Below are 27,439 nucleotides of genomic sequence, written 5' to 3'. Positions count from 1 at the left end.
TGACTTGATGCAGGTCTCGGCCTGCAGCCCTGAGTCACCCCATGTCACTGCCAGCGGAGGTGACAGGCCACCCAGCACGTCACAAGCAGCTGCCAGGCACTCAGCCCCCTGCAACCCTGCCACTGCTCCATCTCCGTGGCTCACGGCTGCCCTGAGGGCACTGGGGACCTGAGCAGGAGATGGGAGGATGAGCTGCTTCTCTGCCCCCAAAATGGGGTGTTTTGGGGCACCTTCAGACACAGACACCTCCAGTGGTGCTTGGAGGAAAGAGTCCCACCTGAGGAGATGGCAGCAAGCAAGGAGCTGTGCAGCTGATTTGGGTATAACACCAATGTATTATGGCAAATAAAAGAACGCAGCGAGGCATCCTATTATTGACAAGAGCACAAAGTGGTCTTTATATAAAAGTTGCCCTAGGAAACTGAAAAGTGCATCGGCTGGTTGGAGAATGGGAGACACTTCCTTTCCTTTTTTTTTTTTTCCCCTCTTCTTTCTGTTTTGGAGGTTTTTCAGGTGGGATTTACAAGAGGATCTATTTCAAAAGCTTATTATTGTTATTGTTATTATTATTATCTTTTCCATTCTTTTTCTTTCCATTGACAAGCCCAGAATGGCAGAATGGTTGCTGTTGGAAAGGGTCTCTGGGGATCACCTGGTTGAGCTCAAGCAGAGCCCCAGTCTTTCTTGGGGTTGGGTCCAGCCAGGTCCATCAGCAGCCCCAGGGCTCCACGGAAAGTTTCTTTCCTGCTGGTTGGCCCCCAGTACGTACTGGTGCATGGGGTGATTCCTCCCCAGGGGCAGGACTTTGCATTTTCACTTGCTGAGCTTTGTGAGGTTCCCTCCTGCCCACCTCTCCAGCCTGCTGAGGTCCCTCTGAAGGTCATCATGACCATGTGTCTGCCCAGTGTTCCTGTTTGGGACCACAGATATGAATATCCCAGGAGTAAACCAGTGGGAATAACATAAAAGGCATCTTCTATCTTGGAGGTGAAGATGGAGACCAGACTGCCTGACCATCCAAAGTCTGGAGTGACCCTGCATCTCCCCTGCCCTGGATGAGGTCCTTGAGGGCTGCCACAAGGTGTGGGACATGAGCTGATGACACTGACCCAAAACGGGCAGTGGGGCCGCACCAGCCCCGTACCCTTGGCTCATCTAAAAGCAGGGCTGCAGTCTGAGCATCGCTGGTTCTGATCAAACAGGGGCTTAGCAGAAACCTTCTCCACGCATGGCCGGGGCTGAAAAGCAGAGCTGCGTCACGGGGAACAACAGGCAACTGTCTCCGCTACCAGCGTGTGCTGCTTATCGGCAGGGCAGCCAGAGGGCTCCATTTAGGGCCGTGTTTGCTTTGCCTGACTGCGGTGCTGCGATAGGGGCTGTGGCAAGACACAGCCGCTGCCAACGTCAGTGCTACGGCTGCCTGCTCTCATCCCAAACCTCCACCAGGTCCAGTCCAAAGCCACGTGCCTGCCTTCTCCAGGCTTTCCTCTGTCTTCCCTGCTTATATTTGCCCAGTTCACCCCGATCTGAACCTATCTGAAAGTCCCCTTCCTGCCTTCCTAATCCCTCCATCTCTTTGAAAAGCAAAAGGGAATGCTCAGGTTTTGCTTAGTCACTTCCAAAATGCCCAGCGCCAGGGTGAGGAGCTGGGATTGCATCCCGGCCCCCCTCGGCTCCCCATCCTCAGCAATTTCTTGGCCAATGTCAGGAATAATTATGCCTTGCTAATGGCAGGGGACTGGAGTGGCTGCTCCAGCCCAGCTCACTCCATAATGACAGGTTATTGGGCACATTGATCCCGCTCACCTTTCTGAGCAAGGAGGCTGCAGCATCTTGCAGCTTCACAGCACCGTCCCAGAGCCTGCATGTCCTGGAGTGCTGGTGGCCACCCTGGGGCATCCTCCAGGGCAGGAGGCCTTGCTCAAGATGGCCCAAGACTTGGGACTAGATTCTTGTTTTGAGTTTTGATGGAGACTGACTTTCTACATTTTGGATGCCCTTTTGAAATGCTGGAATAGGGGATGTGAGGGTCTGACCTTGGGTTTTACTCACTTGCAGTGCTGTCCCTTGCCAGCCAGGTAGTTTCTGAACGGATGGAGAGCCTTGGTCACCTTCCCACAGAGCGGCGAAATCTGAAATAGAGACAGCAGCTAGACACAAATGATAAACACATGGGAAGAAGAAATGCCTCAAGGATGCTCAGGTCCTGGAACAGTACGTGGACAGAGGATATAACCTAGGCAGCATTTACCTGGGAGATGGATGGAAATGGTGCATTTTGAAGGTTCTTCAGCTCAAGAAGTGCTCACAACCTCAAATATTCAAAGTTTTTTTGCATCGGTAACTTTTTATGCTTTTCCTAGTTCTCTGACTGAGGGTGTTAGCGCTGCTTTCCCTTGAAGGTTTCTTTTGCTCCTCGGTCTATGCTTTTCCTTTTCTCTTTCCAAGGACACAACCCTCAGCTTTCTGTACCTCTTTCTGCTCTGGTTTTCTTATCTGCCCATGCCTTCCCTTTCGTTTCTCCCAGCTAGTGAAAATTTGAAGGCATTTGGAGTCAGCATGAGAGGGACATTTGCCAGGTTTTTCGGAGCAGTCTTGAGGACCTCATTACAGATTTGCTTAGCATGTTCTCTCCCTACGCTGCTGCACTTGAGGCTCAGGCATCAAAAAGTGCCCAGAGCTTTCTATAGTGTTCATTTGTGTAGATACTGCTCAGCATCCCTACAAAATAAAATCCCTTTTAGTATACAAAAAAATACCACAAGATGGATTACCTGAGGTTTCAGAGGGGATAAGCCTGGCACAGTTGTGCTGAAGAAAATGGGATAAGTCTTTTTACACCCAAAACTAGTAAAATTCCCAGTATAATAAACTCGTGCTGAAGAAATATTTGTAAAAGATGACAAACCAGAGAAAGATTTATTTATGTATCACGAGAGCTTTCTTTCATCCCAGTCATGCCAAAGGAATGACTTGGGAAGCAGGGATTTGGTTACAGTCCTGAAGAGCGCTGGATCTGTATCGGCCAAGCAAACCATAGGAAAGTGTTAAACTAACCTTCTGCCATCCCATTATCAAAAAGAAAAGAATAAAAAAGGAGATAATCCTTGTTTAAATATCACAAGCAGCAGCTGAGTCAGTGGGAGCTTTAGACTGGAAATGTCAGAGAGGAATTTAGATTTTCAGAGCAGTTGCTGCTCTGCAATTATCATAAGTCACTTACAAGGACCCCTTGTCTTTCGTTGCCCTCAACCACACATCTGCAGGGAGGGGGAGCAGAGACAAAACACATGGCCCTACCAGGGACTGATAAGGGAAACCGAGCGCGATCCCACTAAAGGCACAAGGCAAATCCCTCCAGGCTATGACCAGGCTTCTCTGACTGTAGGTCGGATGTAGGCGGGTGAAGGCAAACCGACGGGAGAGGCAGGCAGCAATATGAGAAAGAGGAGATTGCTGGAGAAAATTGCATGTGAGCTTGCCCCCCAAAGGCGTTTATTTGATTCTGGAGCTGTTTTGGGGGTAAGAATGAGGAGGAGACAGAAAAATGGAGATCTGGGGTTTTTCTAGCCTCATATTCTTTCTATGGCTCCTTTCCCCTTTTAAAAGCAAGCCTTGTTGCAGTCTAGCACGTCCCTGACGTAAATTAAATAAGTGAAAGCACTATTAGCTCTCCTGAGACAGGTACTGCCCCCGCCAGCCTAGGAAAGGGGAGAGGATGAGCACTTAAAACACATAATTTCCACCACATTTCGTAATGCAGAAACATGCATTTTCCCAGCTGGTACATGTGAGAAGACTAAAGACTTCCTCTGCTGGGGTGGTGATTTTATTTTTTTTTAACCTGTCTTTTCTCACCACAAATGTCAGGTTTCCAAGGCAAGGTCTTTGCTAGGTGCAGGGTAGAAGGACCTCAGCCATCCTGCTCTGGGAGGAGATAACAGGGGTCTACCATGCTTTCCTGGCTGGGGCCAGCAGGTACTCCAGCTCCAGTGTTGTGCTTTGTGGTGCTGGGACACTGGGACATCAGAGCCATATATCCTCCATATCTCCTCCGTGTAGCACCTGGGTACAAGCCCCATTAATCTTACCCTGTCCTGTCTCATTGTCTGATGGACACAGTCTTCAGGTGAGGTATCCCATTCTGGTTAGGAAACTTCAAGCAAAGGGGAACAGGGCTTCCCTGATGGGTTTGCTCACCCTCACTGTTAAAAACGTGCCTCCTACTGCTAACTTGAACTTGTCTTCTTTGCCTAACTTCCAGCTACTGATCCTTATATTGTCTTCTTCATTAGATCAAAGTATCTGTATTTGTAGAGGACTGTTCTAGAAGTGGGAGAACAGGAAATATCATATTGTAGACCCTGCTTTTCCATCGTGTCATCCCAGTAGCTTAACGGTAGAATTACTCAAGTCAGGCATATTGTACCAGTATAGATCTCTGACTCTTTTCTTTCTTTACTTTCCATGACTATGGATCAATAAAATGCTGTTGATACACTTTGAAGATCCAGAAGACAAGCACAGGGCTTTGATGAGTCATCCTCTTAAGCCTGCTGGGAAGCACGAACCTCGCCATGGGTAATGCATTTGCATTCCTCCTCTGAAAAGAAAAGGGAAATATTTTCCCATGTATTTACTTGATGGCTACCTGTTAGGAATAACAGATAAGATCCAGAGCAGATGTGAATCAATAGGAAAACATTGACTTCACTGCGAAATGCTGGCGCCAATTTCCAATGCAGAACTGGTTGCATCTACATAATAGATCTCATCCATGTGAGGCTGAATGCAAAACGCTGTTCTGCCTATAACAGAACTATGAATAAACATTTGTATGAAGTCAATACGGTGACATTTTCATAGGTCTGAGACCCTTTGTGTGACTCCTAATGCTAAAATCACATCAGACCTTTTGTCTGACAGACAGATGGTTTTTATCCTCCAGTGCCCGAGGAGAGAGGGAGTAAGTTGGCAATTTTGTGTGCATGTGGAAGTAGCATGGACTGCATGGCACTGCTCCACCTGGCTGAGCCAGAACTGCTGTTATGGAAGATGAGAAAGGGGCTAAAAGGACTGGGAGAAGGAGGTTTATCTATGCCAAAGTGACACGTTCATGACACAGGAGAGTGATGGATGGAAAACCCTGGGCTTCTTCCAGCATCATTTCCTTCCCCTCACAGCTAGAGCAATAAGGGGTGAGCAACTGGGAATGACCCTAGAGCGAATGTGGGGTGCAGAGACATCCCAGCCATGCTGTGTACCCCTGCAGTGCAGGTCCTACTTGTCAGGGGGACTGGTTGCAATGGCTCAAAGTCCTTTTTGTTCCCACACCATCAATTTTGGTGCTGCTAGGACCACACCAACACACTGTGAAACATTCCCAGCCCTTGGAAAGGGTTATGGGAACTTGTTTTGGATCCCTCACCGCTGCTTCCCTTTCACTGATCTGATGATGCCATGAGTTAGATAAATTGTGTCTTACTGCATGGCATGGGTGTATGAGCAAGAGGGCCGTGCCCTCACCTTTCTCTTTTCATCTAGAGAAAGAGTTGCAGGATCCAGGTCACTGCAGACCTCTTAGTGCTAGGACTTCAAAGGACTTGGAAAAAAAATAAGCAGTAACTCCAATCCCTTTTCCACATGTATTGAACAAGGCAAAGACCGATGGAAAATCAGGCTACAGGCAAGAGGAGGCATTTCTCAGGTTTCTGAAAGCAAGCTAAATTCCCCACTGCCTTGGAACCTCTTTTGGCCATGAAGGCATCACAGAGGATGACTTTCCTTTGACCTTGCTCTCGAAGGTGAGGCCAGGAGATGAAGGTTCCCAAGAGTGACAGAGAGGCATCGATCTGCCTTCAGCTGGAGGGCACAGCTCTGAAAAATCAGAATGCTTTGGAAAATATGTAGTGCGAAGCCAAAGGAGAAGGGTTGTGGTGGGAAACAGGAGAGGATCAGACAGCCACGATGGACAGCAAGCAAGGTGAGCACCTTGGAACCAGCCACATGGCCCCATAGCCCTATATCCCCTTGTTTCAGGGCTCACCCCTCTGAAAGGAGGCTAGAACCAAATAATTCCATCAATTTCTACATCTACTGGCAACTATTAACTGTTTATTTGCAGCAGTGCTGAAAAGAGTGACAGCTACAGCAATTACCAGCCTGAAGTCTGAAGGCAGGAGACGAAGGTAGAGTTCAAAGACTTGCCCAAGGCCATACAGTGAGCAGTCAGAAGCGCGCCCCTGGTTTTCTGTGCTGGTTGGTGGCAACAGAATAAGCGCTGGACATTTGATTTTTTTTCATTTCATAATGTTTCTGATGTTCTAGGGCAGGTGTTTACCTGTACAACATTTTTTTTTTCCAGAAAAGCAAATTCACTGTCAGACTCAATGTTCAAACAATTCTGTGCCAGATCTCCACACGACAGTTACAGTTTCTGGGGGACTTTTTTTCCCCCTGTTTGGGAGCTCCCAGACCCCCTTTCAGTCTTTCCTCTCAAAAGGGCTGCCTTTTGTATCACAGACATAAATTAAAATCACAAGGACTGGCAATCCAGGAGGAGACCTGCTGCAATACATGTAGGAAGCTACTTTTCCGCACAAGGGTGAAATTCCCTGATGACCCTGTTAAAGAAGTTGTCTACGAGTTGAAATATAGTGGGCCAGAGGTGTCAGCAATTAGTTTTCCAACCATACAAGATGGCACGCTCCACGAGATGGTGCTTTTTATTCCGCCACCCGCTCCTGACTGTCTGCTTGCTGCCCACATTTCCAAAGAGAAAATTGCTCCTAAGTGCTTCCCCATTGATCTGAGACAAGATGGTTATTTTGGATTCTGCAGTGGCTGGTGAATCATCAATGCAAGGTTTCTGAATTTACACTTGCATGTTCCCAGTCCATTTCCTGAAGCAGAAATGGAGATTGCTGCTGTTTTTATCTCTAAAACTCAGGGTAAATTCCCAGTTCCTGGGGAGAGGGAGATGCCGAGTCAAGCAGCTTGACTTCTCTCTGAAAACCCATTCCCCAATAATTCACTATTTTGCCTGAAATTGCATTGTTTTCTCTGAAAAGTTGATTGTTGTAAAATTTTCCCAGAATTGCAATTTCATTTTTGACCAATGAGAGAAGAATTGATGGGTTTGGAGGCAAGATTTGAGCAGAATGAGCACAAATTGTGACTCTGGCTGTGGAGTTGTGAGACCAGCCAGCCCTATGCTCCGAAACCAAGGGCGAGGGGGCATTTTTGGTGTGTTATAGGAATATTCTCAGATTTATCTGAAAATTGAGATGGCCTTCTGAAATGTGAAATCACGGACACAGAGGTTTGCACTTACTGCTGAAGGTGTTGGCTGTAATCCTTAAGTCATTGGATTTGCACCTGTGGGGAAGAACTATCCTTGGACACATCCCTTTAAAAATGCACTGATAAATACCACAGCATGGAGGCACTGGGTGAGGTTGCACAGACCTACTCCATCTCCTACAGAAACCTCTGGGTTTTGCCACTTTTTTTTTTTTTTTTCATGTCAGTGTTGGTTTTTTTGTTTTGTTTTTCATTTTGCCCAGGGATTCACCCAGCGGTTAGAAGAACAATCCTGGCAACGGGGCTCTTCATCTCCCAGGGGTCACCTCTGTGACTTGGGGAACAGAAGACACCTGACCCATCCATCGGAGCAGGTCTGAAGTTGCTAAGCCTCCCCTGATCCAGCAGTGCCTTTCTCCCAGGGTTGCAGCAAACATCTCAGAGCCCTTACCAAGGAGCTACACAGCTCTGCTCCTTGCAGCCCCCCTTCCCTTGGGCTCATCTGTTGTGACAGAGCATGAGCACAAAAGTCAGTGTCTTCTAGATAATAAGAGACTGCAAAGTTAAGAGAGAGATGTGGATTTTAATTACTTTTTTTTCTTTTTTCTTTTTTTTCCTGCTGCTGCCCCAGTCCTAGGGAGGCTGCAATGACGTGGAGGTCTAGGGTGTCATTATGGGTTATTAAACTCCTTTGAGGCACTCAGGGATGTTGAATGAAGAGGAAAAAAAAAAACACACTCTTGATGGAGCTGGCTAACTGTAATTGCTTCGTGTGGCAGACTGTAATTATTCAGGCTAAGGAAGTGAAGAGGGAGAGAGTGCGGGCGGGTGGGAGAAAGAGCAATAGGGGGACCTGGCCACCCCACACGGCCATCAAGGCTGTCCTTCGGTTGTGATGGGAGGTGGCAGCTTGCCCTCCCATGGGCAGACACAGTCCCTTTCTTTGGCCCTCAGGGGGCCACTTCTGCACCTCAGACCCTGCCCTTGCAGAGAGCCCCCCCAGCAGGCTGGGCTGTCATTGCCTTTTGCCACTGCTTCCCCATGCGACTCATACCAAGACCTGTTGCATTACACGCTGTTTCATGATTACATACAGCTACAGGCCGATGCGCGGAGCTCTCTCCAGCTCCCACAGTAAGGAAGCAGGACTTCACTTTGTCTCTGTGCAGCCTCTGTGCTGGAAAGCGTTTCCAAACAATGCGGGGCTCTCGTCACCAGACAGAGAAGGGGAGACAGCTTAGCAGGACTTACAGAAGAGTCGCATGCCTAATTTATCATCCCTGTAAAGGAGAGGGATTAAAAATCAAGAGCTTTGAGATGAACTAAGTAGAAGAACTGATGGGTTTAGATAGAGTGCTGGATTTTACAAGGAGAGAAACAATACGTAATGAAACAAAAGGGAATCAGAAAATATATTCAAAGTAATCCCATCTATTTGTACATTAGTCTTGAAAACTTCCCTGATATTATCAGCTCTTTTTAAAGCCCCTGTTTGTCAGAAGAGCCCTCATATGTGATCTCTGAGTATGTTGCAGCCTGCAGGAAGGCTGACTGACTTGCTCTGTTCCCATATTTGTTAAAGTACTTCACCAATTTTCTCAATTCTTCACATGAACTGGCATTTTAAGGCTATCTTTTCAGCAGCTTGATTAAAAATTTGAATAAGTGGAACTTGCTTTGATGGCTGATTTTAGATTTATCATCCTTGGCAAATGCTATTCTAAAAAGACCTTTAAGCTAAGTCAGTTACCAACAATAAAAGGTCTATCAAAATGGTTGTTCTTTCTGATTTTAAGGTAAGAAAACAGTATGAAGGAAATATTTTGAAACCTGTATTTTCCTGAAATTGAACTGAAAACCACGAACCAAAAATACTGAAATTCTGAATTCAACGTGTTGTTTTAAAGCATTGTGCAAGTTAGAAGAGTTTATCCAGACAAAAATATTCAAATACAAGTACTGTAACTCTCTCCTCCTACCCAAGTCCCCTTTTCTTTCCTAAACAGGTTGGCCCAATCTTGGAAAGGCTTTTCACTGTAAAATTTTCATACTGTAAAGGTGGAAAAGTCTGTGAATAATCATACATTTCTTCAGTACTTAGCCTAACCATGGCTTTCCTTAGTATCTTTGCAACTTCATCCCAAGCCATTTAACACCCCAACGTCATGAAATGGCTTGGGGTGGCTGTAAATCTGCATAAGACAACTTCTCCAGCAAAGCAAACAGGCAGCAGCTGGAAAAGGCATCCTCCTCGCTTTCTTTATATGCTTCCTTGCGGGAGAGTAGAGTATGTACAAACTAATGGAGCTCCAGAGTCCCCAGTGGGTGCTCTTTGTACATGTATAACATGAAGGATATATCAGTTTTACTTTTGCAGCCTCCTCTGGAGTTGCTTCTTTTTACTGCCAGCCCTCATAGCTTACTGATATGGTCTGGGTTTGCTTTAAAGTCTTGTATTTTCATGAGACCTACCAAGGTATATGAGGAAGCACTAACAGCAGGGTGTCCCTGCTGTGGGAGAGGAGCCCGAAGGATGCTCAGCTCCTTCCTCTGGTTCCCACTGTAACCAACAGCAGTGTCCTCAGCACCCGTAACAAGACAAGCTGCTTGACCCACGTCAGAATTAATTTTGGCTCAGAACTGGGCCAAAATTTTAGCTGCTGCCAATTGCTCACTCAGGCTCCAGCATCTACCACCCTCCAGGCTCTGGGGGCTTCCCCAGTTGCCTTGGCGGGGCTGATCTGCACCCTGGTGTTCCCAGGAGGTGGCACAAACCCAGCTTCCACACCAACAAAGGCACCAGGTGCCCTCAGCAGACGACTTCCAAGGCATGCTCGCCACCAAGCATCCAGGGAAATCCAACTGGTTTCCCTGCCGCAGGGGGCTTTGGACAGCCTGTCCCCAACGCTGTGGTGGTTCACACAGAGCAGGACAACATTTCTTTGGTGCCAGAGAGCTGCTGTGGATCCCACAGGGGGAAAGGACCCCTCCTGCACTCAGCAGAAGATCCTCAGGTTAGGTCCTGAGGTGCCACCCACTGCCATAGTCCCAGAGGTCCTCAGCCATTTGGGTATTTGGCCTCTGGAGAATTACAGCAAAAGGAGCAAAGCCATTGGGAAGGCAGGATTGACAGGTGTTTGTTTTTTTTTTTCCTCTCTCTGAAGCTTTTCTCACAAGCAAACAAGGAGAAAATAAAAGGCTGCATCTCTTCGTTCCTTTCATTTTGTCCTTTCACGGATCAAAATCCTTTCACGCAATGCCCAAGCTGGGAAAGTAAATGTGCAGCAACGAAACATGGCATGAGAACGAACTCCACCAGAAGAAAGGGAAGTGGGGGGACGGAAAACAGAGCAGAAATCTTTTGGGCACAGCAGAACAAGTGGGGGGAGCAGCAGGTCTGCGAATGCAGGGTGTCTGCAATCTTTGTGGCAATTAGATTTAATGGGACAGAAACGTTTCTCTCCTTTACGTCCCCTCCTCCTCTCAGCCCGAGGGGGAGAAAGGAGGGAGGTGGTGATGGGGGGGGGGAAGATCTGAAAGTCTTTGACGTCAGCCTTGCCCTATAAAAAGCTGGCAAGGAGCTGAAAAGCAGAGAGCAGAGCTCGTGGCAGAGTGAAGATGCCAACCCCCAACATCTCCACCTCTGCAGCCAAAGGCTTCCGCAGGGCGGTGTCAGAGCTGGACTCCAAGCAAGCCGAGGCCATCATGGTAAGACAACCCTACCCCACTTCTTCCCCCCCCCTCCAAACAGTGCAGCCTCTCCTCTAGCTATAGACAGCGGCAGGCAGGGATAGAGAGGCTAACGCTGTCAGTGGGGGGCTTGCCCCAGCCCTGGCTCCAGGCTGGCAGAAGAAAATTTCCCACATGCTCCTCTCTACATATTGGTACTTGTGAAATGCAAAGATTTAGGGGGATGAAAGCTCAAACGAACGTACTTCTACCCCCTTGCAACCAAAAGCAACTTAAAAAACCTCTAGACCTAAGGCAGAAGTAACAAGGTATCACCAGTGTGTAATGCAATTTGAAAACTTTAATGCTCTTGCTGATTGCAAGGCAATAAATTGCACAGATTTCACCTGTTATAGCTTAATGAAAAAGAGTGCCTTTTATTTTGGGGTACATGCAAGGCACAGGCAATTTGCTCTGTTTGAAGTTGCTCTGTCCCAATATATCCTTCCCCCGTTTCTATTCATGCTCCTCCCTGGATTGATTTAGGGCCCTGGTCTTACCTTGGGGAATACTTCTGCACACACCAAAGCTACAGGTGTAAGAGAAAGGAGAGGAAAACATCCCGCTGGGCTGCCATGTGCCTTTAGAAACCAAATTCTGGTGAACCCCTTGGACTGTCTGTAGGGACAATCCCCACCTAAACCAAATGGCTGGGACCCCAGGGAAAGGATGGAGACTGGTGGCATGGGACAGCCCTATGGGTCAGGGACATGGCCAGGCTGTGGGTGGCCCTTAATGGCACAGGGAGGGGACACCCCTGGGATGCATGGTGGGAGGAAATGTGGTGGAGGCAGCAAACCATGTTTTGGAGCATGTGGCATGTCAGAAAGGAAGGGAAACATTTAGCAAACAAAGAGGTAAACTCTATTTCTCTAATAGATGAAAATTGGGGAAGGCTTCTGTCTTGTACAGCCATTGTCACCCTGGCAAAATAACAAATGCTCGCATGGTTCTTTGAAAAGGGGGATTTTCCAGGCTGCTTTGTCAAATCAGTACTCGAGACTCCTGGCTGCTGCCTGGTTATCGGGCAGGTTGGGCTGCTGCAACATGTTTGGTGGGAAGCACGGCACTGAGCGAGGGGCTGCAGGAATCTAGGTTCACTGGGTGCGCAGGAGTGCAGCCACCTGGATGAGTGCCTCCTACAGCCCAGAGCAGACGTAAGACCTCAGCCCACCTCTGCATCCCTTCTTTGAATAGAGATTCTCAGAACAGCAAAACCAAATTAAAAACAGCCCTCTTACCTAGCTTAGGAGATCGCCATGATCCTATGGTTTATTCTGCTGGTTTGTATCAAGCGAGGGGCATGGCTCTGCACTTATATGTGACAGCACGTCCCCAGCCTTCATGGAGTCCTCAGGCCATTGGCCACCCAGCCCCTGCCCACCACCACGTCAGCTCCAGCAGATGTCTCCCCTCTGAGCTTTGCAATCCCAGAACTCTTCCACACCAGAAGGTGTTTCACACATCAGCTGTGCCAGCCAGAGATAAAACTCACCCTGTTGAAAGTCTTTCTGTTGTATATTTAGATTTTCTACTGCTAATAAGTTTTTACAAGACAACTTGTAGCTGCAGCAGGGCTTTGGTTGCAGTGTTCAATCAGATGGCAGCTGGATGCCAAAGTGCAGGAAGGATTGCCCAGGACTGTTGCAAATAATGAGCCCAAATGCTTTAATTCAGAGCATTGTATTTTTAATGGCTCTTCTCAGGCTGGACACTCAGAGCAGCAGCAATTTCAAAGTAAAAACTAAGTACTCCTTTGTACGAAGTGAATGACCACATCAGACTCTAGCCCCAGATAGGTGAATGTTTTACAAAAATCAAATTAAACTTATTATTGTAGCTGGATAGTTACACAGGGAGCTACTCCGTGGGGAAACTTGGAAATACTACATAATAACACCTTCCAAAGAATGGAAGGCATTTACCATGACAGATCAGTTTGGTTAGTTTATATGCAAAAATGCCTAAATCCCCTCCCAAAAGGAGATATTTCCCTGATGAGCACAAACGTGAGAGGCAGGGGAGACGATGTTGAGAGGGAAAGCATGCAGCCAGGCAGCAGGCAGACAGACCCCCCCACCACCCTGCTGCTCTTTTCCCTAACAAAATCCAGCCTTGGTCTTTTTTTTTTTTCTTTTTTAAACTTCCCCACCCAAACCATGCTGGTGTGGAGCTAAGCAGCTCCCAGGACCCCTCGACAGAGACTGGACCCCCTGCTCCCGCCTGCCAGTGACACAGGTTCTCACACCATCAAACCTCCTTCCAGAGCCTTTTTTTAGGCTGATTACAGCCTAAACAGGGGGGGGTCTGGCTCCCCTCCTCTGCCCCTCTCCACCCCAGAGGAAAAATCATATTGCACCTTGGGACACAATGCAATAAAACTTCTGTAGCTAAAGCACTTTGGATGGCTGCAGAGCGCAGATCCTGGGGCCAGCACAAGACTGTTTGCCCTGCTTATTGCGGGCACCTGAAAGCAAACAGCAGCTTAGCTTTAAACGTGGTAGCAATGTAAAACACACGCTTAAAGCTGAACACATATTCGCAAGCTCTTAAAAGTTACAGCCCAGGATATTTATTAGATCTCTTCTCTTTGGGCACAAATACTGCCAATTTAGACAAGTGGCAATATGTACTTATTTGTTAGACAATGTTTCTCAGTGCTGCAAGGAATAAAGTGGTTGAAGATCAGCAAATATTATTCCAGAGGGGTGTCTCTATTAAAAAAAAAAAAAAGGACTGGGGAGAAGCTCGTGGGCTGATGGCTAGAGGTGCTGTGTTTTCCGGGCTGTATTTCAAATGTCAGGGTAGCCCTGAAGCCAGGTTTATGTCAGCTTAAAGCATCCAAGAAGGTTTTCAGAGGAAACATCGTGTTGGGCTTTGAAAATTAGAGAGAAAACAGGCTTAGTAGCTGAGCAGGCTATGCTTTTCAAAGGAAGACCTCAAAAATTTCACAAGATAGGGAAGGCATTCCTTGTTTAGCAGAAGTTATTTTCCAGATATTTTCATCAGAAAATGGCTGTGGGATGTGTGTTTCAGTGCAGCTGGGGGTGTGCGGGCAGCAAGGGCCTTGTTTCCAGCAAGGGCACAGCTGTGGGCTTCAGCTGTCCCTCAGTGTCGTCTTCTCAAATGGCTTCATGTTTATCTAACACCTCTCCCCTTCACTTCATCAGACACTTGAAAAGCATGCAAGATTGTTTCTGATTTTTAGTTTTTGAAAAATATTGAAAGCTTTTGCTATGGAAGTTGAGGGGAGAAGCCCACTTTAGTCATACCACAAGCATATTTTCAACAGATTTTCCCCAAAGCTCCACATTCCTGAGTTCACTCCTAATGCCTCAGTCCTCCTCCTCAAACCTTCCTCTGCAAAGCTAGGCAAGTCAGCACAATCTTCCCCATCCTCCCCTGTTCAGACACCTTGCTCACTTCTCACCCAGCTACTGGGGTCACCTCTGATCCCCTGTAGCTCTATTACAAGTTTTATTTTTTTTCTGTTCTGCCTCCAGTCTCCACGGTTCATCGGTAGACGTCAAAGCCTCATCGAGGATGCCAGGAAGGAAAGAGAGGCTGCAGCCGCAGCCACTGATGCCGCAGAGTCCACAGAGACAATTGTCTTTGAGGAGAAGGATGGGAGAGCCATGCTGAACCTCTTCTTCATGCTCAAGGGAGCCAAAACATCACCACTGTCCCGAGCACTCAAGGTGTTTGAGGTGAGTCCGTAACTGGTTTCACTGGCCTCAAGGAACACACTATACTTTTCATGGTGGTTCTGTGGGAAATAACACTTGAGTCTACCAAAGACAATTCAGGCTGGGTCTGACTACTGCAAGTTACGAGTTAGTTGTCTGTATCATCTCCCCACAGTCATGCTTCACTCATGCCCTAGCATGCTCGCACTAGGAATGAGCCCTACCTCTGCACTTTAGTGCTTTTATAACACTTTGGGCTGGATTTTGCTTAATTACTGGAGTCAGCCACACAACTTGACACCCACAATCCACACCCACATTGCTTGTAGCATACTGACAGCCCCCTCTACTGCTCAGCACTTCAGCTTCATGCACAGGGCTCTGATTCCACATTCAAAACATGCTGTATGCCCTGCATGGTTACAGAGTAGGTCCCCCTTCCGCAGTACTGATCAGCACCTGGGTCAAGACTTTGTTAGTCTCTGATTTGTGTGGTAAAGGTTGGTTCTCCCACAGAGGTGCAGCCTGTAAATGGCTTTAATATCAAGGGAAATTCTTAACTTGAGCTTTTTTTCCCCCTAGCCAGCAATATAATCTTCTGTTACCTAGGATCTCAGTACCATGAATGAAAAGACTGAGATAAGCCCTGGCTATTTGAACAGCAACCAAAACACGACGATTTACATTTATATAGTGCATTGTCATCCAGAAAGGTTCAAAAGTGTTTTGCAAACTTAGGGTCTGAGCTATGTTTTATCTATGGTAGTTTAATCTCATTAACTTCAGCAGAGAGAGGAGAGGACAATTTGTTCCTATTAATCAGTCACGTGGGTTGTAAGGGACATCCAGGGGTCCCTGGTCCAAACTTCCGCTCAGAGCATGTCTGGTTGCAGCAGATTGCTCAGGGCCACGTTTGTTGCATTTTGAGTATCACCAAAACAGAGATTCCATAGCATCCTTGGACCCCCATGTGCTGTTGTTTTTTTGTCATTTTTTTCCTCCAATGAATTTGCTTTCAGTTTGTGTCCATTGCCTCTTGTCCTCCTGTCATGCACTTTTAAAATTACCCTGGCTCTGTCTTCTTTACACCCTCCCACCAGGTACTAGTACACAGCAATCTCTCCCCTGCACCTTCACTTCTTAAGCCTGAGCAAATCCAATTCCCTTCCTCTTTCTTCATATAACACTGTGCTCCAGCCACCTGTACACCTTGGCATCCCTCCACTATACCTGTTACAGCACATCAATGCCTTTCTTCTATGAGACACAGCACTCCAGGTGTGGTGTCCCTCATCCCAGATAGAGAGGAGGAATCACTTCCCTTGACCTGTTTTCTACAGTCTTGTTACTACCCTTCAGTACGTGGCTGGCCTTGGTCATCACAAAGGCACTCTGCTAGCTCATATATTGGTATACATTACTATAAAACACTTTCTCCCTCACAAAATGCAACCATTTCTGGGATAAAACCAGACCATAAGCAACACCATATAGCCAACCACAACGCAACAATTATATTTGGGGGATACGCATTTCCCGTTAATCAGAGGACATTCTGGCTATAGAACATGCAGCACTACCTCTGATGTTCTTGTGAAAAGTGCTTCAGATCTTCAACCATTACAAAGCATCTTGCATCTTCTCTACAAAGACTGTTTCAAGAAAAGTTTTTTTGTGCAACTTATGATTCTTAAGACCAAAAGAATCCGTAACATACGCCTATGAGAAAACAGTCTTGGCATTGCCATGGCTGGGTCTCCTTCCTAAGAGAAGTTCATAGCTGCCAGAGAAGGCATGAAAGATCCATCAGTGTAACATCTCAAATGTCACACACCACTTAGAGGGTATGAAACATGGAAGTATAGGTTCTTGTAGTTGGTAGATTGTTACAGTGCATCTATAATTTAAACAATTTTTAAACATAAAGCAAGAAGTAGGGGCAGTTTATGTCCAAATATTGTTTCTTTCTCATACAAATTACTTGCTGCATAAAGATCTCTCCTGGTAAAAAAAGCTCTTTGAGCTTGTCACAGAGAGAGCTTTAAAGATAATAAAAAGTCAAGCATGTCAAGCCACAACAGAGAAAGATTCATTTCCTAGATCCCTCTGGCAATGCAGGTACAAGATATGAAAGCAGATGGGCATAATGACATTTGCCTCATCATGAACCAGGCTGCAGGGAAGCTGGTTTCACTCTGCTGTATGTGTTACATGCAGCCAAAGCATAGGTAATGCAATCACAGCTGTCAGATTAATGCAAAGGTATTGATTGTTGAGGGGACAATGTAATAGTGTAGTTGGTAGATACATTCAAAAACACAATCCTAAATTTAATTTACCTGTGGCATTGCATCTGTTCCTTCTCATCTTTCTGCCTCTAATTAACAGAAGAAATTGTGTCCTTTCTTCTACCACAGATCTCCCAGAGACATTGGAAAGGTTGGGTTATTGCAGGGACTTGGGCTTATACTAACAGTTTTCACAGAGCTGAAGATAATATCCAAAAAAACCTACTAGGGCCCTTCAGAAAACTATAGACTGTTTTGTCTCATTCTTTGAGTGAATTCAGTTCTGATAGAGCCCCACATTAACACTACTAGAGTCTGGACAGAGCTCAGCATATAGCTGGACGTAGGCAGAACAAATGTTCTTCAAACTCTTCCTCTGCTCCTCAAGAACCCTTACAAAATAAACAGAACAAATCAGTTTCTCTTACCCTTTTGATCATTTCAGCATTGAGATATGAGTTTCACAGGGGTCTTCATATCAACAACTATTGGCAAGAGTGAAGCCAGACTCTGATGTGGGGCATTAAGCAGCAATGAGATAGTCAAACATTTGTGATGTAGGCACAGGGACCTCCACCTCCATCATGGGCCGGCCCAGGCAGCTATGGTTCAGCACCACGGCCAGCACCCCAAGCCTGCCTGAGCCTGCCCCTCCTACATCAGTGCCCCCAAATTTAGGAGACTGAAGGAAAAGGGGATCATAGAAGTTGACTTTTTGCTCTGTCAGTTTGCCCTCTTGATCCAATTTCCTCTGCCACTGTGAAAGTTTTCTGTTGGTAAATCACTGACCAGCCCAACTGATTGTCTGTCCAGAAACAAAACCCATGGAATTAATAGATAAGTGTTTACATCAGTTAAAAAAAATAAAAAGGACAATGGGGACCTCCCCACAAACACACATCTTTGGAGAGTACCAGTAGGTGTTTCATGTGTTACAGACTTGTTTAATGCTTTTGTTCTCTTTCTCCCTGTTCTACAAGACATTTGAAGCTAAAATTCACCACCTGGAGACAAGACTGAGCCGAAAGCCCCGTGAAGGGACTGCTGAATTGGAGTATTTTGTGCGCTGTGAAGTCCACAGCTCTGACCTCAATACTTTCATTAGCTCCATCAAGAGGGTAGCAGATGATGTGAGGACCACTAAAGAAGACAAATGTAAGAAACTTACAATATATTTGATATTAATATTTGATATATAAAAGACGACTGCCTCAGGGTCACCTCCTTCCACACTTCTCCATTGAGTCCCATATCCATCTTCCATTTCCAGTCAGTTTTTCCTCCTTCTCTTTCCCCACAGTTCACTGGTTTCCCAGAAAGATCTGTGAATTGGACAACTGTCACCATCTGGTTACTAAATTTGACCCTGACTTGGACCTGGATCACCCGGTGAGTTAGTCTGCACGGGCACATCTTTGCATTTGAATTCTGAGCCATCCCTCAGAAGGAAGGGGCTGAAGAACAACCATTGATGCAGCTGGTTGCGGAACTGTAGTGCAGCCACCACCGTGAGAGAAGTTGCTCCAGCCAGTGATGAATGTTATTGGGTTAAAAATTTAGTAACAGATTAAAAATCATGTCTCTGTTCCTACTTGTCATCCCAGGGCTACTCTGACCAAGCATACCGCCAGAGGAGGAAATCAATAGCAGAAATCGCTTTTCACTATAAGCAGTAAGTCTTTCCTAGCATCCATATAGAAATAACACCATGACAATGCAGCCTATTGGGAACTCGTTATGCTACTTGCATGAGACTTCTTGTTTTGTCTTCCATTCAACCTTGCCAGCTCCTTGTGTGTTTTTCTCCATGCATTTTAATTTCTTCCTGATTTAAAAATGTCTGCAGTCCTTAATTCATATATGAATAAAGCCAGAATACACCTCCTGCATAACAAAAGCTGCTCATAATTCCGTCAGATCTCTAACTTCATTTTGAAACGTAGCCTCTCTTTCAGAATATCTAGTGTCAACTTCAAAGTTTCACATACCGAAAAATATACCGCATGCCTAAAAAATTTGTTCCAATGGCTCATTATCCTGGCTATGGAAAAATTTTTTTTTTAATTATTTAACATTTAAAATATTAAGTGCAAAATGATCTTCGGTAGCTTTAGCTTTCACCCAGTGGATCATACTTCTTTCTACATACTACCTAGTAGTCTTTCACCTGTTAGATGGAATTCTGCTATCAGACCTTTTTTTTTTTTTTTGCTGTGCTGGCATTTATAGAATCTTAAGAGGTTCGCCTCTTAACTGCCTCTGATAAATTAAGTAGATTCCAGTAATGATCTCATCCTTGTCTTATATAGAATTAAAACCATCTCTTGTACTCCTACTTAATACTTTTGTTCTGACGTATGCAGTGATAGCTCTCAATATTTTTGCTACAACATCAGGCAGCTCTAATATTCAGTTGGGTTTGTAAAGTATTCCCTAGATCCTACTCAGTAGTGCTGACTTCCACTATAATGTCCCACTCTCTAAGCAGGGCTTTAAATGTAGATTCCTGTAGAGTGCCATGCTGAAAGCAGGCTATGGAAATTATCTGAGTCACCTTCTTTCAGCTACCTGTGCAACTGATGTGATCCCAGCACAGCTTACTGCTCTGTTTGGTTTCATGTTTATTGCAAATTTGAAGTCCAGAGTACACCCATTGATGTTTTTGTCCTGTACTAATACTAAATGCATGGAAAGTCACCGTGCCAGCAACGATGTCCTGAGGGGCCCAAGAAAAATGCTCTCCTAAGATAAAGCAAACATTTAGGATGCCTTCTCTTGAATCTCGTCTGCAGGTTAGCATTCACAGTCTGCTGTGTAACATCCCTTCAGGCTGTGAATGGAACAGGAACTATACTTTATCTCTGTCATATGTGAATATCTCATATGTTTAAATACAGAACAGAAGGATTTAGGAAATACAATTGTTAATTATGAAGTAGAAAAGGCAAATGTCAGTCTTCAGTTCCCATTTATAATATTGCTAAGATTCATTTTTCTTGCTGCCTTTAATCTCACTGACAATACATTATTCTGCAGTTCAAATACATTTAGTTTTCCTTATTATCTGCTTTTATTTCCCACCTACTGATTCATTTCCCCAGCCATCAGCTCCCTGTAGCTCAGTCACACAAAATTAATTTCTCACAAAAGGCTTCCCATTTTTCTAGTAAAAAAACATTTGGGCTGGAAAATCCTATTCCAGCTAAGCTTTTGCTCATCCCTTTTTTATTTATAACCTCTGGTTGAACTAGTGCTTTTCTCTGTCTGTATTTGTTGCACCTGTACAAATGATCCATTACCAGAGGCTTGTCCTTCCTGTCACTTGGTTTGGTTTAAAGAAGATTAATCAACATCATACAGAGCTTCTCCAAGGGGCTTCCTTCTCAATGGGGAGAGCAGCCTGCCTCATGCCCTGCTGCTGTCAGTAATGGTGTGCTTGCCTTGCAGTGGGGACCCAATCCCTCACGTGGAGTACACAGCAGAGGAGATCGCTACCTGGTGAGCACTGGTTTAACCCACAGCCTTTAGTGACTTCAACACCAAAGGCTAGGAATTGAAACCTAAATTGTTCTGGTGTGATATTTTGAAAAAAGTACCAGGAGCATAAGTATCCTACTTAATGATTTGTTGTAAAAGCCACTAACATGTTGCAAGTTTTTTATTTTTTTAGATGGTAGGGACTGCATGCAGGAGAGCAAGCTGTCTCTAAAACAGTGATGCTCTGTCTCCTCCTCTCCTGGGGCTGTACCAAAACCACATTCACTCTGCAAACCGCAGGAGTTTCCTCCAGAGGAGCTTAACCGAAGAGCCAGTTAGATCAATTTGGAGTCCTGCTGGGTACTCTGACTCCTAAACAAGGTGACCTCCCCCCTATATTGACTGTCTTCATAGCGCAGTTTCAGAAACTAATTTAGAGGGAATATATTAATATACGTCCAGTTACTACCTTGTATATGGTCTTCTGACCTTCAGGTCAGTGCAGGTAGGTCTGTGCAGACATGACTACCGACACTGCAGGCTCATTTGAATATGTGTACACATTTGTGCAACCCTACAGACATACAAAGAGACAGACTTAGCAGTGCAGAAAGTAAAGGCAAGAAATCTAGAGGCATGAGCACTTGGCAGCACATAACCAGAGGACACGAGTGGCCAAGCCACTGAATGTGTCATCTCTCATCCTGAAGGAAGGAGGTGTACAGCACTCTGAAGAGCCTGTATCCAACCCATGCCTGCAAGGAGTACCTTGAAGCTTTTAATCTACTGGAGAAATTCTGTGGCTACAATGAGAACAACATCCCCCAGCTGGAGGAGGTCTCCCGCTTCCTGAAAGGTGGGTACAAGCCTGGGATGGAGCAGAGGAAAGCCCAGGGGACCTAGCTCTAGGTCTGCCAGGGCTGCAGATTGGTGGTGGCAGCAAGGATGGGGAAATTAAACATGGAGGAGAGCACGAGCTGAGACATGGGAGAAGAGCTGGTGGAGGTTTGTGCATGTCCCAGAGGACAGGGTTAGACACCAGGATGTTGGGGCTACAGCTAAACCTGGTGGGCTACACCTGAAGGCCAAGCCCATCAATGACCCCTAACAAGCAGAAGTTGCTGCTCAGTAGGAGCACAAACATCAGTCTGGGCACTGAAGAAGCCCATTAGTTTCCAGCACTGAAGATTTTGCTTTCAGTACTGAAAACACAGGATACCAGCACAGCCCGTGAGCTGTACGCCCACCACAAGGACCACGTGCACTGTTTCAGAGAGGACCGGCTTCCAGCTCCGGCCCGTGGCCGGCCTGCTGTCTGCACGGGACTTCCTCGCCAGCCTGGCTTTCCGTGTGTTCCAGTGTACGCAGTACATCCGCCACGCATCCTCACCCATGCACTCCCCCGAGCCGTGAGTACTCCAGCAATGAACATTTCACTTTTCCCTAATGGGCAAGCTATCTGCTGCTGACCATGCTTTCCTCCTTCCCCTGGGCAATGGCAGGGACTGCTGTCATGAGCTGCTGGGGCACGTCCCGATGCTGGCCGACAAGACATTTGCCCAGTTCTCTCAGGTAAGGTGGCCATCTGCTTCTTCACCCCGAGAACACCAGGCACTAGGTGGGACACCAGACTGACCTCAGTGACATGCTTCTGGCAAAGGGGTCCAAAGATGTTGCCTGGAGGAGAGCTGCTCCTCTCCAGACTTCACCTGGGTTTTTACTGCACCAGCAGCTGGGCACATTTAACCTGAACACAACAAGCCCACAGGAGATGCGTGGCAGTTCAGGGAACTGATATCTGCTGTCTCAAGGCAATAAAGACTGAGCAACCTGTAAGAGCCTCATTCACAACCTTTAGGTAACCATCAAGGAAAAGGTGGGTTTGAGGAAAAGAGGGCAAGGAGTGTTTTGCTGGTGGTAAAGGAAGGGGATCCCAAGAACAGTGGATGGATGTACTTGCCTGGAGGTGCAGTGGGGCAGCTGTACAATGCCTGGGGCAGGAGAAGGAAGAGGCCACAAAATAATGTGCAAAAGCAGCATTTCAAACAAATGGTTCCAGCAGGAACACTGGAAAATGCGAACAAATTCCCTGACCTCAACTGCAAAGCAGGCTATGAAATAGACAGGAATTCCCAATAGCAACAGCCTATTGCTGCAAATCTATCCTGAGGTCTACCCCTTCCCTTGTCTTTCCAGGACATTGGTCTTGCATCTCTGGGAGCAACTGATGAAGAAATTGAGAAACTGGCAACTGTAAGTTTTTCTCTCAGCATCATGGAGGCCCCGACCTCTCCACCAGCATGTCTGTGGTACTAGGGGGACTGGTACAGCCTGGTGTGCCCACATTTGCTGGCTTAGGGTCCCCAGCCCTCTTTCACGATGACCACGCAGAGCAGAGATCAGTTAAACAGCAGAGCTCATTTGCACATTAACCCAATTTTCACAGGCACCAGAGCATCATCAAGCATCATATTTCTAATGACAGCACTGCTGATACCCTTTGGGATGGGACTAAATTACATCCACTTCCTCTGGCTCTGCCTCAGCAAGGTGACCCATCCTGCTCCAAGGGCACCATGCGATGCCCAGGCATGCAGGGACCAGCCTGAGGACACCATGTCTGTCCTGACATGGCAGCAGTTTCACTTAGCACTCTGGCAGGGATTGGTGCAGGGTATGGCAGCAGGACATTATCCTCTGTGCATTTGGTGGCCACGTCAGACACCCATTCCTTCAAACATCCCCAAACCCTTGCTGCAACACAAGGGCTCAGAAGGGACAGGGAGATGAAGAGGAAGAACTGTGTTGCCCATGTGTTTTTCTTTTCCTTTCACAGCTTTACTGGTTTACAGTGGAGTTTGGGCTCTGCAGACAGAATGGGATAGTCAAAGCCTATGGGGCCGGGCTCCTGTCATCTTACGGGGAGCTCATAGTAAGTCTCCTCACAAGTTACCTCTCTGCTCCAGACCCTATACTGCAAACACTTTCCTCCTCTGCACAGCTGCAATGACTATCTGATCTGTTCTCCACCTCTAGCATGCATGTCCTCCCCAGTTCCCCTCTTTTTATGCTGGCATTTCCTGCCTGTCTCCATAGCACTCCTTGTCAGATGAACCAGAGGTGCGGGACTTCGACCCCGATGCTGCTGCTGTTCAACCCTATCAGGACCAGAACTACCAGCCTGTGTATTTCGTGTCTGAGAGCTTCAGTGATGCCAAAAACAAACTGAGGTAGGACTGGGCACTGAGGGAGACCCAAACAGGGATACAAACCTAGAATATCAAAACAGGGCTTGGCACCTCAGCTACTTTGAGTTCAAGGTCTCAGAAGCACTCTAGTTAGGTGTTTCAAAAATTTAGGCATTTCAAAAATTTAGGCCTAAATAGGCATTCACTCATTTTTCACCTGTAGTAATTTGCCACAGGGCCCAGCTGTGGTATGATTTGCCCAAGTGTTGGTCTTGAGGGCTCAGATGTGGAGGAGTGGGTCAGAGGGGGAGGCATTCATGGAGATAGGACTGAGGGAGTGAAAGAAAGGACAAACCTAGCTCCCTAGTTCTCATAGAAAGGAGTTAAAGACTATCTTCAGTTCCCAGGGAGGCCAAGCAACATAACAGTGGCAGGTCCAGAACTCAGAGACCCAAAGCACCCCCAGGACCTCCCCTGCTTCCTTGCTGCAGGAAGGCCAGGTGAGGAACCAGCCAGCCACACAGGAGCATCCCACCAGCATGTGTCCCTATGAAACACACATGTTGGGTCATGTAAAAATCTTAGCATAGATGTGAAGATCTGCTCAAAACAGTGTTGTTCTCTGAGTTTAGGAGGCAGAGAAGTGTTTCTTTCTGAGCAGCCACAGGACAACTTACATCTGTCATTTAACCAGCAAAAATCCCAGACATCATTAATAGCTCAAGTTACATGGCATGGATAGTTTTATCCATAGGTGGAAAGGAAGCTTTTGCCTCCTCATCTGGTTAATGTGTTAGCAGACCCCACACAGTATCCCACTAGTGTAATATGGTTTCCCTGTCACAAGTGACTGCGAACAGGATGGAGGCTGCATGGGCAGCTCTACACACAGATGTCAGATCAGAATAACATTCTCAGCCATCACCAGAATCACTTACAGGAGGAAAGCTCAGTCCTGCGACATTGAGCTCTCAGAGAAAACTTCTGTCTATACCATTTTGCCTTAGCTTTGGGAGGACATATGTTGAGACTAAGCACCACATGACATGCATGACTCTGCAGGTCCTGTAAATGGGGTATTTCACATAAATAACATGGCAGGGACTGCTCTATTTCAACTTCTGCTTTTATGACACTCACTTGCACCACTCATGTAACCCAGAGTCCAGCTGCTCCAAAGCAAGCACCTGGGGAGCCCATCCTCTCACACACACTAGGCTGCTTTAAAAAAACACCCAACTGTTGGCTCATGAGTCATTTCCTTCCATTTAAAAGGGAAAAATACACCACTTCATCAAGATTAGGCTATAAGGTTTTGGTAGTGACAGGCACTTTAAACAATCCTCTTTACAGACCACACAGATGTTACCCTATGAGGTGAAAATATTAAAATGCTCATATTATTTTCATTACTGGCAGCTGCCACCATGGGATTGATTAACAACACTACCCCTCAAGAAAAGCTCTTTTCCCAGAGTTTTCCAGGGTGGACATGCACCCACAGAACCCTTCCAGGCACCCACAGAGACCTGAGCACTTCACCAAGGTGTCAGACGAAAACATTTGTGTTAGAAGGCAAGTTTCTAACCATCAGCAGAAGAAGGGGGTGGGAAGTCCAAGCAGTTGTGCTAAGAGGCAGCACTGCAGGTGACAGCATTAATAAGCTGGGTGAGATAAGCCACATCTTTCAGGAAGCAGACTAAGTGGGTTTGCAGAAAACCCCTCCACTTGCACTCATTTCCCTTTCCTGCAGCACAGCAGCCCCCCTCAAGCACCAGCCTGCAAGCTTTGGCTATATGACCCCCCAGTCTTCTCCTGAGACAGTGGGGTTTTCACCCTAAATCCCGGTAATTCACGGTTAGTCTTCCCCACAGCACACACAACCACCGGAGAAAGCAATGCGTTTCCCTCTTCGTGCAGACCCACAGCAGCCACAAGAGGGTACCCTAAGCTAAGCAATTCAGGAGCAAAAGGGTGAAGCCTCAGCAGGGAGCATGCCTGCCCCAGCATGCCTCCCCACATCTTCCCAGGCCTTTTCAGCACCAGATTTTAGCCACAAGCACCCACATTTAAATGCCCAATTCAATATTAAGAGATAAGAAACACAAGCCTACCTTCAAGAATACACATGCTAGCCTCTGAGCTGAGCATGAGAAGCATTCCCCTTGATTTCTTTTCACCATCAGCTTCACGATCACTGGGCCATGTGCTTCTTTTAAAACGTATCAAGACCTTGCTCTTGAGGTGCATCAGGCAAATTCAAGCTTGTCACTGAGATTCGGGCTTCAGTTGACCTTGGGTGCAAAACAGTTCAACTTTGCTCAGCTACACAGCTCAGGTGATGCCATTCCCATCCCCTTGCTCAGGTCTGAGCTGCTCCTGTCAGTCCCACCCTTAGCATGGCCTGCAGCCAGTCATCCCCTCCCCACACAGAGATTAGCAAATAAGCGAATGTCAGAAAGGATTTAGGAATCTAATACTATAATACCACACATTTTCTCTCCAATTAGCCTCTAAATCTCCTTGGCATTTTTGAAAAAGAAAAAGGCAATTAAAGTAGAAAGTGCCTGGAGATAGCCACAGGGGAATAAGTGCAGTGCACCCTCCAGCGTGGTGCAGGCCTATGCTTTTCACCCCAGGAAATCCACAAACTCAGTGCCCCCCTTGCTGAACAGGAGTGATTTCAGCTAACCCTACAGCCCTCTGAGGCTGGAAAGATGGGAAACCAAAGATTTCATGTTAAGCTAGATATTTTGCCTAAGGGAGGCATTAACTTGTTGTGGTCTGGGTGAACAGTGATAGGGAGGAGGAATAGGAGGGTAGGAGCCAGGCTCCAGGACTCTTTTCTTGTGCCAAGCCCTCTGCACCCTTTCTTTCCTTGCAGGAGCTATGCGGCACACATCAAACGGCCCTTCTCGGTGAAATACGAGCCCTACACCCACAGCATCGAGCTGCTGGACAGCCCCCAGACCATCCGCCACTCCCTGGAAAGCGTAAGGGATGAGCTGCACTCGCTGATTAATGCACTCAATGTCATAAGTTAATATGAGAACTGGGCTCCTCCCTGCCCCTCTTCCCTCACAGCCCCAAAATGCCCTTACCTAGCTCCCAGGCCATTACTCCTACCTGTTTTCTCCACACATTTGCACTGCTGCCTGTCACCACGCTACCCCAAGAGTTTGCCTCCTCGGTATGCAGGGCCAGCTCAAAGGAGGGCAGAGGGATGGACCCAAAGCCTGCTGGCTTCTGGGGCAGCTTTTTTAGGGACTGCTGGGAGAGGCTTGGCACAGACCAAGCTGCAAAGTTGAAGTCAAGACTTGTGTGAGGAAGAGGAGGAAAGCTGCTTTATGGAAAGCTAGCTTTATTAAAGAAATAAGATTTTTTTTAATTTTTTTTTTTTTTTTTTGCCATTTGAGAGAATAGACTAACCCACTTTATAAGCTCCAAAGCAACTCCACAAGGGACCACTGGTCTCCATCACCTCCTGCCTCTTGCAGTCCTCTGTATTTGGGAAACACTATGCCACTAAAAGCTTTTCTGCCTCAACCAATTCCATGAAATTTAGAGTCTGGGCATCCAGCCTCCCCTCAGCTGCTTGCACAGAGGCTGCAGCAAACATTGGAGCCTCCTTGAACCTCTCCCATGACCTAAGTCAGAAGCTACCCACCTGGCACAGAGCAGCCCTAGCCTACCTGCATCCTTCCCAGCACAAGCACCACAAGCACAACCTCTAAGGCCTCTTTTAAAAGCTCCCACACCTGGGACCCTG

The 27,439-nt window shown here is 46.7% G+C and overlaps 1 protein-coding gene and 1 long non-coding RNA gene across 2 annotated transcripts; one reads left to right on the top strand and one right to left on the bottom strand.

The window, feature by feature from the left end:
• Positions 1 to 482: 482 nt before the first annotated feature.
• On the bottom strand, positions 483 to 27,439 carry LOC121071324. The gene is made up of 3 exons (XR_005820529.1): positions 27,363 to 27,439; positions 25,785 to 25,964; positions 483 to 2,132 (listed from the first exon to the last, which is right to left on the bottom strand). It is a non-coding gene; the product is annotated as an uncharacterized LOC121071324 (long non-coding RNA).
• Positions 10,871 to 27,420, top strand: TH (tyrosine hydroxylase). Its single transcript, XM_040559557.1, has 13 exons — positions 10,871 to 11,010; positions 14,535 to 14,738; positions 17,986 to 18,160; positions 18,306 to 18,394; positions 18,610 to 18,677; positions 20,453 to 20,503; positions 21,193 to 21,338; positions 21,756 to 21,891; positions 21,985 to 22,054; positions 22,679 to 22,735; positions 23,319 to 23,414; positions 23,579 to 23,712; positions 26,555 to 27,420. Exons 1-13 carry the CDS (start codon positions 10,921 to 10,923, stop codon positions 26,712 to 26,714), a joined length of 1,476 nt encoding a protein of 491 aa, XP_040415491.1. The 5' UTR covers positions 10,871 to 10,920; the 3' UTR covers positions 26,715 to 27,420.

This window comes from Cygnus olor, chromosome 5 (genome assembly GCF_009769625.2).
Source record: "Cygnus olor isolate bCygOlo1 chromosome 5, bCygOlo1.pri.v2, whole genome shotgun sequence".
Classification (NCBI taxonomy): Eukaryota; Metazoa; Chordata; class Aves; order Anseriformes; family Anatidae; genus Cygnus; species Cygnus olor.
Note: the sequence above shows the minus strand (reverse complement) of the source record. Positions and strands in the feature narration are given on the sequence as shown.

Coding starts and splice junctions, on each gene's coding strand:
- TH (XM_040559557.1), top strand. CDS start 10,921: ATGCCAACCCCCAACATCTCCACCTCTGCAGCCAAAGGCTTCCGCAGG. Junction 21,892..21,984: donor CCCATGCACTCCCCCGAGCC/GTGAGTACTCCA, acceptor GGGCAATGGCAG/GGACTGCTGTCATGAGCTGC. Junction 22,055..22,678: donor CATTTGCCCAGTTCTCTCAG/GTAAGGTGGCCA, acceptor TTGTCTTTCCAG/GACATTGGTCTTGCATCTCT.